General features: G+C 34.1%; 1 protein-coding gene across 1 annotated transcript in view; it reads left to right on the forward strand.

Annotated features, from left to right (window-relative positions):
• The window catches only part of LRRC63 (leucine rich repeat containing 63), a 64,049-nt gene that overhangs the window by 29,111 nt on the left and 17,119 nt on the right, over nucleotides 1–17,819 (forward strand). Inside the window, exons 6-7 of the mRNA XM_025364567.1 lie at nucleotides 6,218–6,316; nucleotides 10,047–10,183. Coding sequence (XP_025220352.1) covers nucleotides 6,218–6,316; nucleotides 10,047–10,183 — 236 coding nt within the window. The remainder of the gene's footprint in view (nucleotides 1–6,217; nucleotides 6,317–10,046; nucleotides 10,184–17,819) is intronic.

Consider the following 17,819-nt stretch of genomic DNA (forward strand, 5'->3'; position numbering starts at 1 on the left):
GTAATTTTAGTAGAGACGGGGTTTCACCATGTTAGCCAGGATAGTCTCGATCTGCTGGCCTCATGATCCACCCACCTCGGCCTTCCAAAGTGCTGGGATTACAGGCGTGAGCCACTGTACCCAGCCAAGGATGCCCTCTCTCAACACTCCTATTCAATAAAGTATTGGAAATCCTGACCAGGGTAATCAGGCAAGAGAAAGAAAGAAAGAACATCCAAATAGGAAGAGAGGAAGCTACACTATCCCTATTTGCAAATGGCATGATCCCATATGTAGAAAACCTCGTAGTCTCAGCCCCAAAGCTCCTTAAGCTGATAAACAACTTCAGCAAAATCTCAGACTACAAAATCAATGTGCCAAAATCACAGACATTCTTATACACCAACAACAGTCAAGCTAAGAGCCAAATCAGGAACACAGTCTCATTCACAATTGCCACATAAAGAATAAGATCTTTAGGAATACAGCTAACCAAGGATGTGAATGATCTCTACAAGGAGAACTACGAAACACAAAGTTTAAAGGAATCAGAGATGACACAAGCAAATGGAAAAACATTCCATGCTCATGGATAGGAAGAATCAATATTAATAAAATGGCCATACTGACAAAAGCAATTTATAGATTGAATGGTATTCCTATTAAGCTACCAGTGACATTCTTCACAGAACTAGAAAAAACCATTATAAAATTCATATGGAACCAAAAAAGAGCCTGACTAGCCAAGGCAAACCTAAGCAAAAAGAGAAAAGCTAGAGGCATCATGCTACCTGCCTTCAAACTATACTAGAGGGCTACAGCATGGGGCTGGTACATAAACAAACACATAAACCAATGGAACTGAATAGAGAACCCAGAAACAAGGCTGCATACCTACAACTATATGATCTTTGATAAAGCTGACAAAAACAAGCAATGGGGAAAGGATTCCCTATTCAATAAATGGTGCTGGGATAACTGGCTAGCCATATGCAGAAGATTGAAATCGGAACCCTTCCATATACCATATACAAAAATTAACTCAAGATATATTAAAGACTTTAATGTAAAATGCAAAACTATAAAAACCCTGGAGGACAACCTAGGCAATACTATTTAGGGCATAGGAATGAGCAAAGATTTAATGATAGACACCAAAGCAATTGCAACAAAAGCAAAAATTGACAGATGGGGTCTAATTAAACTAAAGAGCTTCTGCATTACAACGAAAATTATCAACAGAGTGAACAGACAGCCTACAGAATGGGAGAGAAATTTTGCAAACTATGCATCTGACAAAGGCCTAATATCCAGCATTTATAAGGAACTTAAACAAATTTGCAAGAGAAAAACAAACAACCCCATTAAAAAGTGGGCAAAGGCCATGAACAGACACTCCAAAAGAAGACATACATGTGACCAACAATCATAAAAAAAGCTCAACATCACTGATCATTAGAGAAATGCAAATCAAAGTCACAATAAGATACCATCTCACATCAGGCAGGATAGCTATTACTAAAATGAAAAAAATAACAGATGCTGTTGAGGTTGTGGAGAAAAAGGAACATTTATACACTCTTGGTGGGAGTGTAAATTAGTTCAACCATTGTGGAAGACAGTGTGACAATTCCTCTAAAACCTAAAAACAGAAATACCATTTGACCCAGCATCCCATTACTGGATATATACCCAAACCAATATAAATTATTCTATTATAAAGACACATGCGTGTGTTTATGGCAGCACTCTTTGTGATAACAAAGTCATGGAATCAACCTAAATGCACATCAATGATAGACTGGATAAAGAAAATGTGGTACATATACATCATAGAATATTATGCTACCATTTAAAAGAACAAGAGCATGTCTTTTGTGGGAACATGGATGGAGCTGGCCTCCATCCATGGCCTCCATTATACTTAGCAAACTAACTCAGGGACAGTAAACCAAATATTGCATGTTCTCACTTATAAGTGGGAGCTAAATAATGAGTACACATGGACACATAGAGGGGAACAACATGCACTGGATCCTATTGGAAGGTGGAGGGTGGGAAGAGGGAGAGGGTTAGGAAAAATAACTAATGGGTACTAGGCTTAATACTTGGGTGATTAAATAATCTGTACAAGAAACCCCCATGACACAAGTTTTCCTATATAATAAATCTGCATGTGTATCCCTGAACTTAAAAAAAAAGCTAAATTAAAAAAAAAAAAAGACCTAAAAAACATATTTAAGGAAATAATGGCTGAGATTTTCCCAAATCTGGAGATAACCAGTAGCACCCAAATACAGGAAATTCAAAGGTCACCAATTAGATTCAATGCAGGAGGAATTTCCCAAGGTACATCATAATCAAATTAGCAAAAATCAAAGAGAAAGAATATTTGCAGCACAAACAATAAAGAAACATATGACATTCAACAGAGCCCCAGTACAGCTTTTAGCAGCTTATTCAGCAGAAACCCTGCAGGCTAGGAGAGAGTGTTGAAGGGGAGGGAAAAAAAAAAAAAAAAAAACCTCTCGACTGAGACTACTATACCCATTAAAGTGTCTCTTCAAACACAAAGGAGAGATAAAGACTTCCCCCAAATAACAAAAGCGGAAGGAACTCATGAACACCAAACCTGTCCAAAAAAATGCTACAGGGAGTCCTTCCATCTGGGAGAAATAGACCATAAGGTGTAACAAGAAAACATTTCAAAATATAAAACTCACTGCTGAAAATAAGAAAATTGAAAACTAGACAAATTCAGAATGTATTAATACTGTAATTGTGGTAAGTAAACCACTTACATCTTAAATATGAAGACTAAAAGACAAAACTATTAAAAACAACAATTGCAACAGCTGGTTAAGAGATAGGCAATATGGAAGGATGTAAATTGAAACATCAAGAAGTCAAAATATGTAGAAGGTGCTATTAAAGTGTGGAGTTTGTTTTTGATGCTTTTCCTTGCGAGCAAAGTTAAGTTGTCATCAGTTTAAAATTACCTATTATATCATGGTTTTTGTAAGCCTCATGGTAACCACAAAGCATAAACCTGTAATAGCACAGAATCAAAACATATTACTAGAGAAAATTACTTAAACACAAAGTCAGGTAGTAAGAGAGGTAAAAAGGAAGAAAGGATTCACACAATAAGCAGAAAACCAATAACAAAAGACAACAGGAAACCCTTACCTATCAATAAAAACCTTGAATATAAGTAAATAAATAAATAATATCAGCCCCAGCTATATGCTGTCTATAAGAAACTCACTTTCTCTATAAAGACACAGGCTGAAAATGAAGGGATGGACAAAGATATTCCACATACACTGAAACCAAAAAAGAGCATGAGCAGCTATACTTATATCAGATAAAGTAAACTTTAAGTCAAGAATGGTAAGACAAGGAGGGCCATCGTATAAAAATCAAGAGGAGAGGCTGGTCTCGAACTCCCGACCTCAGGTGATCCACCCACCTCGGCCTCCCGAAGTACTGGGATAACAGGCATGAGCCACCACACCTGGTCCTTGGTTATAAGCTTTAAAGAATTTGTTTGCTATTTTGCACATTTCTGCCTTAAGACTGTGTTTCTAGCAACTATTTAAAGTTATAAACTATTATCTGATAAAGAATAAATCTTATATCACTAAAAGATGAATATGCAACAAGATGTTTTCAGACAAAGAAAAGCTGAATTCGTTTTTCTCAAGCTTATCTCTACTACAAGAAATGTTGGAAAAAAAGCCTGAGGAGTTAAAAAAAGAAAAAAATTAGACCAAATAGAAACCTAGTTAATTAAGAAATAATGAATAGCACCACAAGTGGTAAATACATCAGTGAATATAAAGGACCTTTTAAAACAATCTTGAAATCTCTTTAAAAGAATACTGATTATTTAAAATAAATACATTAACCATATATTGTGGGTGTTATAGCTAATATAAAAGTAAAATATTTGACAACAGGAGTCCAAAAGGTTGGAAGGGGCTAAATGTATGTATCTATTGTAAGGTTCTTTTTTTTCTTACCCTTTTCTATGGTGCTGATATTGAAAGATTCTTTAATCATGAAGTAGTAGAATATTTTTTGAAGGGTGGTTGTGTTAAGGCACATACTGTGATCTTTAAAGAAGTCACTTTTTTAATAACACTAAGGAGAATAACCAGAAAGTCATTAAAAAAAATGATGTTTGAACAAATGGTCTGTTCACAGCAAAGAAGGCAAGAAAAGAATAGAGGAATAAGGCTGAGTGCTGTGGCTTATGCCTGTAATCTCAGTGCTTTGGGAAGTCAAGGCAAGAGGATTCCTTGATGCCAGGTGTTTGAGGACAGCCTAGGCAACATAGCAAGACCCTGTCTCTACAAATTTTCTGTTTAGAAATTAGCCAGGAATGGTGATATGTACCTGTAGTTCTAGCTACTCAGGAGGCTGAGGAAGATCACATGAGCCCAGGAATTTGAGGTTTTAGTGAGCTATGATTGTGCCACTGGACTCCAGGCAGGGTGACTGAGCGAGACCTTGTCTCTAAAAAAAAGGGAGAATAGAGAATAGAAGAACAGAAACAGATCAGACAAACAGAAAAAAGCACCAAAATGGTAAACTTTAGCCTAAACATATTAGTAATTTTGTTAAATGTAAATGGGTTAAACATCACAATAAAAAAATAGAGATTGTCAAACTGGCCAATGAAGTACCACTCAATTATTTGCTATTTACAGGAAGCGTACTTAAATAAAGACACTGATGGTTAAAAAGTGAAACTGGAAAAAGATAACAGTAGGCATTATAAAGCTCTTATGGCTGTATTAGCTGACTAAGTAGAAAATAATACTAAAGAAAAAGAGTATTACCAAGTATAAAGAGAAGTGTGAAAATGTTTAAACGGTCAATTCATCAAGAAGACAGAACAATCTAAATGTGTATAGATATAATAAGAATGCCTCAAAATTCGTCAATCAAAATTTGACAGAACTAAAGTGAGAAGTAGAACAATTCACCATCATAACTAGATATTAGACTTAACATATCTTGATCAAGAATTGATATGTGTAGTAAAAAACAATTCAGTAAAGATATAGAAGATCTGAAATAACTCCAGAAACTAACTTGACCTAATTAACATTTATAGAATGATACATCCAATAGCTGCAGAATAAACATTACTTTTTAGGTACACATAGAACAATTTCAAGATATATGTTGGAACAATTTCAAGATTGAAATATTGTAGTTCTCATACCACAACAGAAATAAAATAGAAGTCACAGTAAGATATCTAGAAAAGTACCAAATATTTGTGCTAAATATTAATGTAAATATTAAAAAGCACTAAGTGTTTGGAAATCAAACAACACACTAATTAAAAAATAGGTCAAGAAAGAAAGCACCAAGGAAATCAGAAATGTTTTAAACTGAATGACAATGAAGACAGTACAGAAATTGGCACATTTAACAAGAACTTTCAGGTAGATGCTGGATTAACAGATAGAAATCAGAGAAATAAAGGTAGAGATATAAAAAGGGGTAAAGAAAATAATTATATATAAAATAGATTCAGTTATATTTCAGCACATAGCAATGTTTGCTTGTTAGTGATTGAACTAATTCTGTCACGCATATAATACTACACTTGTCACACACATAAATACTTAGTCTGATATGGTTTGGATCTGTGTCCTCACCAAGTCTCATGTCAAATGGTAATCTCCAGTGCTGAAGGTGGGGCCTAGTGGGAGGTGATTGGATCATGGGGATGGATTTGCTGTTCTCCTGATAGCAAGCGAGTTCTCATGAGATCTCTTAGTTTTAAAGACCTCCCTGGTCTTCCTGCTGCTATGACCATGTAAGACTGCTTCCCCCTTCACCTTCTGCTATGATTGTAAGTTTCCTGAGGCCTCCCCAGAAGCCAAGCAGATGCTGCCATGCTTTCTCTACAGCCTGGAGAACCATGAGCCAATTAAACCTCTTTTATTTATAAATTACCCAGTGTCAGATATCTCTTTATAACAGTGTGAGAACAGCCTAATGCATAGTGTCTCTATTTTGCTTCCATCTTTTACATACCAAAGAAACTATTAACACGACAGACTAAAAAAAATGAATGGATGACGAGTATAGGCTTGTTAGTATATTGTGTAAAACATTCTCATTCAAATTATGTGCTGATTTTGTTTTACTCTTGTATAAACTATTTTGTGCCTTGTTCATGATTAACTTCTTATCTCTTGTCACTTTCTTTTAGGGCTTTTTTATACTACATTGTCCAGACTTAACACCTTTAGCTTTCCAGTTGATATATCTTAATTTGTCATTTAATGATCTTCGTTACTTTCCCACAGAAGTGAGTCCATTTTTATTGTTATATACTGATGTAACTTATTGTGTATAATAATTATAATAAAAATAGACATCTTTTAATACCTCGAAGTTACTATAAAGTGCTGTAAATGTATTTTGGATTGCATCTTTTGAATGGCTTATTTTCAGAAGCACAAAATGTACAGTACATCTTTCTTAGGAAGTCCCATGATGTAATCCTCAAACAATATGTTACAATGAGGCTCTCAAATGTGTTCTCATAATTCTATAATGTATATTAAATATTTATTCTTCTAACTCTGAATGTAATCTAAAATAAACCTTATTTATATGCTAACTGGAAGCTTTAAAAGCAAAGTAAACATGTAGTGTTGTAACAAGTTTTAATTACCAAAGGATAAAATATAATATTCTGCTTAATAAAATGTATGAAGGATAATCAGATATGGGATTAGCTAATTTAATATCATTTTAGGTGAATGAATCATTATGAATAATTAGGACAAATTGTGTTTTTAGTGTCTTTAGTCATTGTTTCATTGATTACTGGGTAATTGGTGGTTTTGTGAATTGATTTCCAGAGTATTGTCTTTCAGCGAGTTGATTTTTGGCAAATGTACTTTCTTCCTATTTCAATCATATACTATTGAAAACATATATTTTCCATACTTTCTCTATAATATCATGTTTTTATTTTCAATTGGAGAAATTATTTCTTTTCTAATATGTAACACCAGTTTTATTAATTTAACTGGGAGAAATTGACAAGAATTCCCAAGGAATATAGAGATCTGAGTTCTTCACACTAATTTAACTTTTCTTCTAAGTAGATACAGGTAATATTTGTGTATCTGCCAAAGAAAACTCCATCCACTAAAAAATAAATGTGTGAAGACAAGAGGGCTAGTCACATGTAAGATATAAAGTGCTCATTATTAAAGTGACAGAGATCAACTTGTCATTAAAATGCAGGTCTGTGTTATATAGCTATAGGTAAAATATTCCAATGAAGATGGTAATATCTAGGCTTAGAGGGGCTGTTTTGGGAACAGGCTGATGAGGCCCAGTTGTTAGCATGGCATAAAGGCAATGAATAGAAGGCTGGGGACTGAGGTAAGTGGGGTGATTCAAATTATTACCGGTTTCATGGAAAATTCAAGATGGTTGAATCAGGCAGAGTGCAGTGTCCACTAAAGTAGTTTAGGATGGGAGAAGGTAGAAGCAGAAATGTTAAATAAAGATTAACATAGCAAACTCTATATACATATACTCGGTCTTCTTCTCTATGATTCTTAAACAGTCATAAAATCAAATATAATACTAAGTATAATAATGTGTTGTTAGGTCTGTAACATATATGGATATGATATACATGGAAATTATAGACACAAAAGGAATAAGGAATTGAATATGTATGAAGAACATTTTCATATCTCACTGGAATTAAGTTAGTATAAATCTGAAGTAAATTCTGATAAAGTATATATTATAACCTCTAACCAATCACTAAGAAAAGAACTCAAGAGAACATACTAAAAACACTTATTGAAGTCATAAAATGTTACACTAGAACATATTCACTTGATGCAAAAGAAGGTAGTAGAGGAGGAATTAAAAGAACATACGACATATAGAAAGCTAAAAGTGAAATGACAGATATAAATCCAATCATGTCAATAATAACATTAAATGTGAATATATCAAACAATCCATTCAAAAGATACAGATAGACTGTACAAAATTATACAAGTTCTTTTATAGATTCAGTGATACACTGTCTGCAGAAAACACACTTAAGATGAAAAGAAACACACTTAAGATTGAAGAGGTTGAAGCGAAAAGCATGAGAAAATATATATCATGCAAACAGCAACAATAGAAATGCTGGAGAGACTATACTAATATCAGACAAAATATATTTTAAAGCAAAAAAAGTTACTAGAAATAAAAAGGGACATTTGTCAATTTATCAGATAACAGAACATTATAAACAAGTGTTTATTTAGTAGCAGAACCCCAAAGTATATGAAACAAAAACCAAAAGAATTAGAGGAATAGAAAATTCAACTGTAACAATTGGACACTTCAATATCCCACTTTCAATAATGAATAGAAAAATTAGGCAGAAGAACAAGAGGGAAATAGAATTGAACAACACTATAAACCAATTAGACCTAATAAATCTGTATGGAATGTATTAGAGTCTAACTCAAACCAACAGCAGCAGAATACACAATTCTCAAGTTCATATAGAACATTTTCCAGGATAAATCGTATATTAGGCTACAAAATAAGTCTCAATAAATTTAAAAGGATTGAAAAATCACAAAAGTCTATTTTTGGCTACAGTGGAATTAAATTATAAACCAAAAACTGAAAGAAATTTGGAAATTCACAAATACATGGAAATTAAGCAACATATTCCTAAATAACGAGTGAGTCAAAGATTAAGTTATAAGTGAAATTAGAAAATATTATTAGATAAATGAAAATGAAAGCACAACATACCAAAATTTCTGAGCTGCATTACAGAGTAATCAGAGGGAAATTTATAGCTGTAAATGTAAATCTTTTAAAAAAGAAGAAATATCTCAAATTAACTTTTCATGTAAAGCCACTAGAAAAAAATAGCAAACTAAACCTAAACAAAGAATAAGCAATGAGACAGTAAATATTAGTATAGAAATTAGTGAAATAGAAGATAGAAAAATAGAGAAAATTTAAAAACGGAAGTTATTACTTTAAAAAAATCAACAAAATTGACAAACCTTATGTAGACTCACAAGAGAAAAAGACAGAAGACTTTATGTTACTAAAGACAAGGATGAAAGAAGAAGAAACATCGCTACTGACCTTATAGAAATTAAAAAGATTTAAGGAAAATACTATCAATAACTGTATACCAACTAATTAAATAACTTAGGTGAAATGAACACATTCTTACAAAGGCACAAGAAGGGACTTTAGAAAATATGAATGACTCCATTATCCTAAAAATTGTATAGAAATGCAAAGGATTACAAAGAGCCAAAATAATTTTGAAAAGAAAGGCAAACATGGAGACTGATGCTTCCTGATTACACGGATGAACTTGCTCTACTCCACCAATTTTGGACCTTTATGATGATAACAAGGTTGAATTTAATGTTAAAGAGAACTAATATAAGACCTTCTTAATATTCACCAGAGAGAAATATACTAATCAAGTAAAGATCATAGATTCAGTTATTTGTTTTTCTTTTTAAAATTTGTATACATTTAAGAGGAAGATAATAGATTTAAATGGTTTATTCTATTTTTAAAACTTCACATGAAAAATCAGTGTATATGAAATTACCGTGATATCAAAAATAATCTGGCTATGATATCTGACACTTCTCTGATGACTAAGGTTAATTCCACCTATCTTCCTGGTTCTGCAGATATCTCCTTCCTCCCTCATTATTCCGTGATTGCCTCATATGAAACCGTGAGCTTGATCAGAAAGGGTGACTTTCACACTTAGAAAAGGACCATTCTTGAGTCAAAGTTGTATGAGTACAGTGGTTGCACTATTTCGCCATATCATACATATTAATGCTGGTCACTTGTTTTGAAGGTTGACCGAGCGTGTTTACTGAGTTACATGATATAGCCAATTGATGTTGCTATAATGATTCTACATTAGTTCAGAGAGTTTATAAAAGGTAACAAATAAAAATTTGCATACTTTATTATTCTGCTCATGTTTGTTTTTCTTTTCTGTTCCCCAGATATTGTGTCTTAAAAATTTACAAATACTGAAACTGAGAAATAATCCTATCAAAGAAATTCCTTCTGAAATTCAACAACTTGAGTTCCTTAGAATTTTCACCATTGCTTTTAATTTAATTACTGTTCTTCCAACTGGGTAAGGTTGATGGTCTGAGATTATAAACACAGAAAATAATTTATAATTTTGAAAAAGATCAATTTCCCCTTTGAAAGCAGCTAGTAACTTCTATTTAGTAATTCGTATTGTATTCCAATTAGCTAATATGCTTCTTCTTATGGTGTTAAAAACAATCCTACCAGCTACATACAGAGCAATTAATATGGGTCTAGTGACTATACATCTAGAAATATGTTATCTGAGTATGGGTTAAATTAACAGGAATTATCTAAAGCAGTTCAGGTGAGAGTCTTGCATCTATCTCTTGACAGCCTTTTTTTGGATATGGAAAGAGCACTGAATTTGGAATGACGAAATCTAGACCTTTGGCTTTAAAGTTGATGATAATTATATATTTGATCTGGAGAAAGTAATTTAACCATTCTTGGCCTCAATTTCCTAATCTATAAACTAAGAAGATTGGCTTATATGATATCTAAGACCCTTTCAACTCCATAGGAATGCTGATATTTGGACATAAAAGAGATGGAGTTCTTCCCACGTATGGACTAGTAATTATTTAACTCCTAATGAAAGTTTTAAACCAAAACCTTAACCAAATGTCAAACAAGATACTTATTCCAATTAGAATTTAACAAATTGAATATCTAAGCGCAAAGAGAAAGGGACTCATAAATAGTTGAATAATACTTTGCAAAATAAGAGTTTTATTTATGTTAACTAAGGAATTGCATCCAAATTCATTTATAAAGATGTTCATTTGATATTGTTTGTAATTAATGATCTAACAAATTGTACATTCATAAACATTCAGTTATTTAAAAGAATAAGAAATTATATTTAAAAATTATACATTTCTGTGTAAAATACATATACATATCACACATTACACATCACATGTATAAAAAGAAAGAATAAACACTAAATAAGTAAGAATGTTACATAGGGTATTTTACTTCTGTTTGGCTTATCTGGATTTTTCCACAGTACATAAACCGTATTTTCCCAGCCCTGATACTATCTGCCATTTCTCTAAGGAAATCCTGTTTCCTTTTATTAGAAAATGGTGTTTAAAAGGGAAGATCTGGGAGTTGGGTATCCTCATCACCATTAGGATGTCATTCCTTCTAGACTAATTGGAGCAAGGTAATATATGTATGTATACTAACCCATGTGTATACACATATCTATAATTGTTTATATAGATATAAACACATATATCTATATAAACATTGTTTATATAGATATAAACACATATACAATTATATATATAAACACAAACTATATACATATAAATATATATGTGCATATACAGCATCTAAACATGAATTCCTACTGAAAAATCTATAATCATAATTATATACTTTTAATAATCATAACTACCATTTAAGCAAAATAAATTCCTAAAGCAAGTGAAATGTGATTATAACTAAAAGGTCAACATTTTGTTCCTTGTTTAGATATTGGGCAAATAAGTATGAATTGTTGATTATTCATACTTTCAAAAAGTTTGCGGAAGCTATTTTTTAAAAAATATTAGTGTTTCTAAAAGCACTGTATTTTTATTAAATAACATAGGATACTTATGCATATCAAGGAAAGAGTGACAGCATATTAAAGCCAAGAATGAAAAACATAATGGGGAAAACTTAACTTCATTGGCCTCGAAGACTTCAAGCAAGCTCTGACATAATAAAAATTTTATTTGCAAAGCTTGTTCAGTGAAAACTCACCAGGAGGGCACTTATACAGTGAAGAATGAAGGTGCTGAATTCTTCATATCTAAGGGTTGTTGTCAGAACTCTACCTTGCTGAGCAAAGAAGACCTCACACAGTGTGGTGAGACTTAGAGATCAGTAACTGAATTAAATTGAGTGAAATTTAGTGAACTAAACAATTATGTAATATATTTGAGATATTCTAGCTCCATGTAAATTCTGGAGTGTGGACATTATTACCATCACAAGCAATTGCACTGATACACTTTGACTGTTATACTTTCATTCTTGTAATTAATTCAGCAGATGTTCATGAAGCATCTATTTTAATGCCGTGTGCTCCTAGGAGCTCACCACCTAAAAGGAAGGCAGATAATTGAATACAATTGAGTAAAGTAAAATAATGGAGATGTACACAGTAAAATGTATGAGTTACATGTAGCCCATTCTTAAGGGTAAGAGATGGTTCCCTGGAAGATGTGGTATTTGATCCAAAGATGTTTGAGTGTGAATTAGGTGGATTAAACAGGAGAGACAACAAAGGATAGTTGGGCCAATGATAGGGTGGATATTTCTTCAATGAAAAGTTACAACGTATATGAAAGGAAGTAGCATATATAACATGAGATGGGAAATACAGGCAGTTTGCTGTTTTTGAAGCTTAGAGGGCAATGCCAAGTGGTAATAAATGGTACAGATTATCTGGGAAGCCTTGTGAACTAAGGTAAAGAATTTATGCTGTATGCAGTGAGAAACCTTTACAGGTTTTCCATAGGTGTGTGGTAGAGTCAAACTTATATTTTAGGTTATTCTAGTGGTAGTGTGGAGGATGGATGTGAGGGGATAAACAGAATTAAAGGTGATCAGTTGGAAAGCCATTGCAGTAGTTCAAGCAAGAGATGAAGAGAACTTGGACCAAGGCAATGGTAGTGAGCATGGAGAAGGAGGAATAAATTGTTATGAAATTGAAGTAAAACCTGTAATACCTAGAATTGAGACACAGAGGCTGTAAGGAACAGAAGAATCAAAGTAAAAAAAAAAAAAAGTCAATTCAAGGTAACACCCAGATTTCTAGTTAGAGTGAAACAATTCAATCATGTAAAATATATTTATTGAGTATTTATTAAATACTGGGCTCTGTCCTAAGCATTGAGTTTAGATTGTTAAAAGAAAGGGGCATGATCTTTTCCCTTATGGGGTTTAGAATCCAGAGAAGGATACAGGAATTTTAATAAACGCCATAATAAATATATGAATATATAAATATAAAACATTCTAAGGGCTTTGACTGAAAAGAACAATATGATGTCAGGAGAAAAAAAATTGAGTCACTAAGAAAGGCGTATCTGAGGAAATGACATTTAAGCAGAAGTTTATGAATCCAGGCCAAGAATAGGAAAAAGAATATTAATGCAGTGGGAATAACATGTGAGGTAAAAAGGCTTGGACTCCTCAAAGGCTGACAGGAAGCCAGCATGGCTTAGATGAGGTTTAGGAGGTTTAGGAGTTGGATGGGGACTACATCCCATGAAGCTTTGAGGGTCAGGTGAGACATTTATAATTTATTTAAAGTGCATTGAGAAGCCATTGGTTGTTTTTAAGCACCAGAGTGACAAGGCTGAGGAGGTTTGAATGAAGAAAAATAATGAGTTTTGTTTTAGATTAACATGTTGGTTTTAGATTTCTGTTTTCCATCACAAATCTAGACTTAGACATATTAACCTCACAAGAGAGTTTTGTGCTGGAGATATTTCTGGAGAAACGTCTGTGTTTCAAAGACAGACAGATAAAGAAGAAATTATAAAAGACTGAGGAAAAGCCTGAAATTGCATAAAGAGAACCAAGTGTATCATGGAAGTCAGGGAAGTGGATTATTTTGAAAAAGAAGGATGACCAACAGTGTCAAATACAATAGAGAAGCTCAGTAAGAGTAAAGGTGAGAACAGTTTTAGTGGAATGATGGCAATAAAAGCCAGCTTGCAGTGGGTTGTGATGGAATGGGAAGAGAGAAATTGGTAATAGTGTAGACCATTCTTTGTAGAACTTTAGAGGCAATGTGAGAAGAGCAATTAGATAAAAGCTATAGAGAATGTGGGATCTTAGAAACATTTTTGTCGTTAGTTTTTTAAAGACTCGGGCATATTTACAGGATGTTGGAAAGAAACCAATAGGGAATAGATTGAAGATGTGGAAGGATGATAGATGATGCAGAATTTCACAGGAGATGGGAGGGGAAGAAGTCATCAGCTCAGGTGGAGATTCTGGTCTTGAACAGGAGGAGTAACCCTTATCTTCTAAAACTGGAGGTAGGTCCTAAAAATGAACATGTAAAACATATAGTTATAGGGGTAAGAAAACAGGAAATTCATTTAGTCAACAAAGATTTATTTAGCTCCTATAATGCATCAGTTGAGAGAGATTACTATGAAATAACTTCAGATAATCTTTGAGAGCAAGAAGAATAATGATTGAAAAAAAATTTTAAAGGAAGTTGTGATGATTTAGTATTGCTATTGAGAGGAATGGAAAAGAACAGAGCACAGAAAAGTGAATGTTTGAGAGACAATGCTGTGGGCTTAGCTGAGACTGTTCTGGAAAATTCTAAAAATTGATTGATACAACAAATGATTCTTTGAGTCTGACATCTTTCACTCAACATAAATTTTGGGGATTCACCCATGTTGTATATATCAGTATTCCATTCCTTTTTAATGATGACCTCATGTCACATGGCCTCAGCCATTTCAGCAAAGTCAAAAATAGAAATGGGATTAACTGGGAATGAAATCTGTGGACAAGTCTTTTGTCTTATGGAATGATACCCATGAAATACATGGGAACCCCACCAGGTTCTTGAAGATTTCATACTAATAGAAATGTTGCCAGAGTGTATTAAGGACAAAGACAGTATGAAATGAAAAAAGGCTGTCAGATCTCCAAAATTCCATGGTCAGGAAACAGCTGAATATGTGTGCCAACTTTCATGAAAAAGGGAGGATGATTCAGAGGGTGGTGCTAGGAACCGGGGAAGATGAAGCCAGGAGCACAGAAGGTGGAGCTGTGATTCCAAAAGACAGAGCCAGGAGCCAGGAGGGCAGAAATTGGAAAGCAGGCGGCAGAGCTGGGAGCTACTGCTCATTATTCCCAGGCCTGGAAACCAAATGAAGTTTACTCAGTCCTATTTCAGAATTGCTTGGGATTGGTAATTCCTGTTTACCTTTCATTTTCTCCCTTTTGGACCAGAATATCTATAACTTATCCTATGCCTGTCTCACCATTGTATTTTGAGAGCAGATAACTTGTTTCTTTAATTTCATAGATCCACAAATGGAGAAAAGTTGTACTTCTGGATGAGTTATATCTGGAGCCTCACCTATACCTGATTTAGATGATGAGATATGGGACTTTGGAGATTTAGATGAGATGTTGAACTTTGAGTTGATGCTGTAAAGGGTTAAGACCTTTCAGAGATTGAGATAAGTGAATGTATTTTGCATGTGGGATAGATGTGAATCTTTAGGGATGAACTGTGATAGGCAGAATAATGGTCCCCAAAGATGTTCGTATTCTACCAGAACCTGTGAATATGCTATATTACAGGGCAAAGGGAAATTAAGTTTGGAGATGAAATTAAGGGTTCTAATCAGCTGATCTTAAAGTAGGGAGATTATTCTGGATTAGTTGAGTGGTCCCAGTCAAATCACATGAGCTCTTAAAAATGGAAGGGGGATGCAGAAGCATTTGTCAGATACCACCTGAGGACTTGGCTTGCTTTTGTTGGTTTTGAAGATGGAGGAAGGGAGCCACGAGTCAAGGAATGAGGCAGCTTGAAAACCTGGGAATGGCCTTCAGCATACAGGCAACAAGAAAACAAGGGCCTCAGTTCTACAGCCGTAAAGAATTGAATTCTGCCAACAGCCTGCATGAGTAAGGAAACAGATTTTTCTAGAGCCTCCAGATAGGAATGCAGTCCTACTGATGCCTTAATTTTAGTAGGGTGAGACCTGTGCAGACTTCTGACCTATATAACTATAATTAACAAATCTGTGTTGTTGTACACCACTGTTTGTGTTGCAATTTGTTATGGCAGTAACAGCTAAACTAAAACTAAAACTAAACCAGTCAAAGATTTCAACTCTTGTGGGGAGTTGAAACTCTTGTTTATTTTGGTGGCTAAGTACAGGCGTGAGCCCCCGTGCCAGACCCTGACCTACTCTTAACTTCAGTTTCCATCTGAAAGTTTAGAAAACTAACACTTGTCTTCAAGGATGTTACAAAAATTAGGTAAGAAAATCTTGTAAATTGGCTGGGCGTGGTGGCTCACCATGTAATCCCAGCACTTTGGGAGGCCAGGGTGGGCGAATCACGAGGTCAGGAGATCAAGACCATCCTGGCCAACATGGTGAAACCCCATCTCTACTAAAAATACAAAAATTAACCAGGCATGGTGGCACGTGCCTGTAATCCCAGCTACTCAGGAAGCTGAGGCAGGAGAATCGCTTGAACCAGGGGAGTTGGAGGTTGCAGTGAACTGAGATCACGCGGCTGCACTCCAGCCCGGCGACAGAGTGAGATCCGTCTCAAAAAAAAAAAAAAAAAAAAAAAAAAATCTTGTAAATTATTTTTAAAATCCTTCAATTATTTTCACAGATTTGTCTCTTTTCCTTTATTTCTAAAATAAAATAAAAGGTGCAATATTTTTGAAATTATGTAACGATTGTTTCAATGTAGGGCAAATTAGAAGTTAATAAAGGAAAAAAAAATTCTATTTGAGTAAAGCACACATGTACTGAGGCCTACATTTTTGTTCCTAAGGTTTTGCTTTGAGCTGCTTAGGGCATACTGTGTGATGCAGCATGGAGGCAGGAAAGCTCAGCTTCCGCGGAAGAACAGGGGCCTCCTATTGGGGGCGGGTGGATCGACACGCCCATGTTATGCTTGGAACTTTATTACTATAAAAAGCTCTTTGATTTGTCTTTTCAACTCTCTTATAAAATGAAGCTAATGAATCACTTCAAAAATCCAAATTTTTTTTCTTTTCCCAAAGCTTTTGTAGAAAAGATAAAAGATAAAAAAGGGAGAAAAAGGGAGGTGGGGTGAAGAAAAGTAAAGGACAGAGACAGGTTTTAGACTCATGCCCTGAGGTTATGCAGAAACAACTGTGGCAAAGGTTAAAACAAAAAGTCTTTATCTTTTCCTCAGTGGATAGCAGGAGAAAAATGACATAGAAAATAGCTACTTCAACTAAGGGAGTCAAATCTTTGTCTTATTTGTTTGACTCAATTTGCTTTAATTGGCAGGTACGTTCTTTGGGAAAGAGAAACTACTTGGAACAAAAAGAACCTAACAGCCTACTTGAAAGCCCTGTCTTAAGAGCAGATTCTGAAATTGTACACGTTTATTTCCCCATGTTGTTATTTATTAAAGAAGGGGATTAAATTGCCTTGCCTCCACATATCTGATGAAAAGGGATAGCTACATTTTATGTCATACCAAATTGGATAAATTGCTTAACCTCTTACAGCTTCCATTTTTTTTAATCTGTAAAAAACAACAATCCTATATTGGTATGGTAAAAGATCATTCTAAATTGCCATATAGTAGGCTTTTAATAAATACTTATATCAGTGTGGTGGTCATTGCTGATAATACATGAAATTATTAATGCTAGTCTAATCTTGCAAGCTAACAGAAGGGCTCTAGTTTAAGCAGCTCATTGGCCAATAATATGCTACTAAATAAAGCAATGAAATAAATGTAAAAAATTTTACATATCCTAAAAAATGTGATAGATTTGGTACTGGTGGGGCATAGAGTATCAGACCAAACTGAGGGTGTCGGAACAGATTTTCTCTGTAAAAACCATATGTAAATGACATAAACTTCAACTCTAGAACCTATTCAGCTTCCTCAGTGCTGCCTACACCTGTTACATC

The sequence above is a fragment of the Theropithecus gelada genome, chromosome 17 (genome assembly GCF_003255815.1).
Source record: "Theropithecus gelada isolate Dixy chromosome 17, Tgel_1.0, whole genome shotgun sequence".
Lineage (NCBI taxonomy): Eukaryota > Metazoa > Chordata > Mammalia > Primates > Cercopithecidae > Theropithecus > Theropithecus gelada.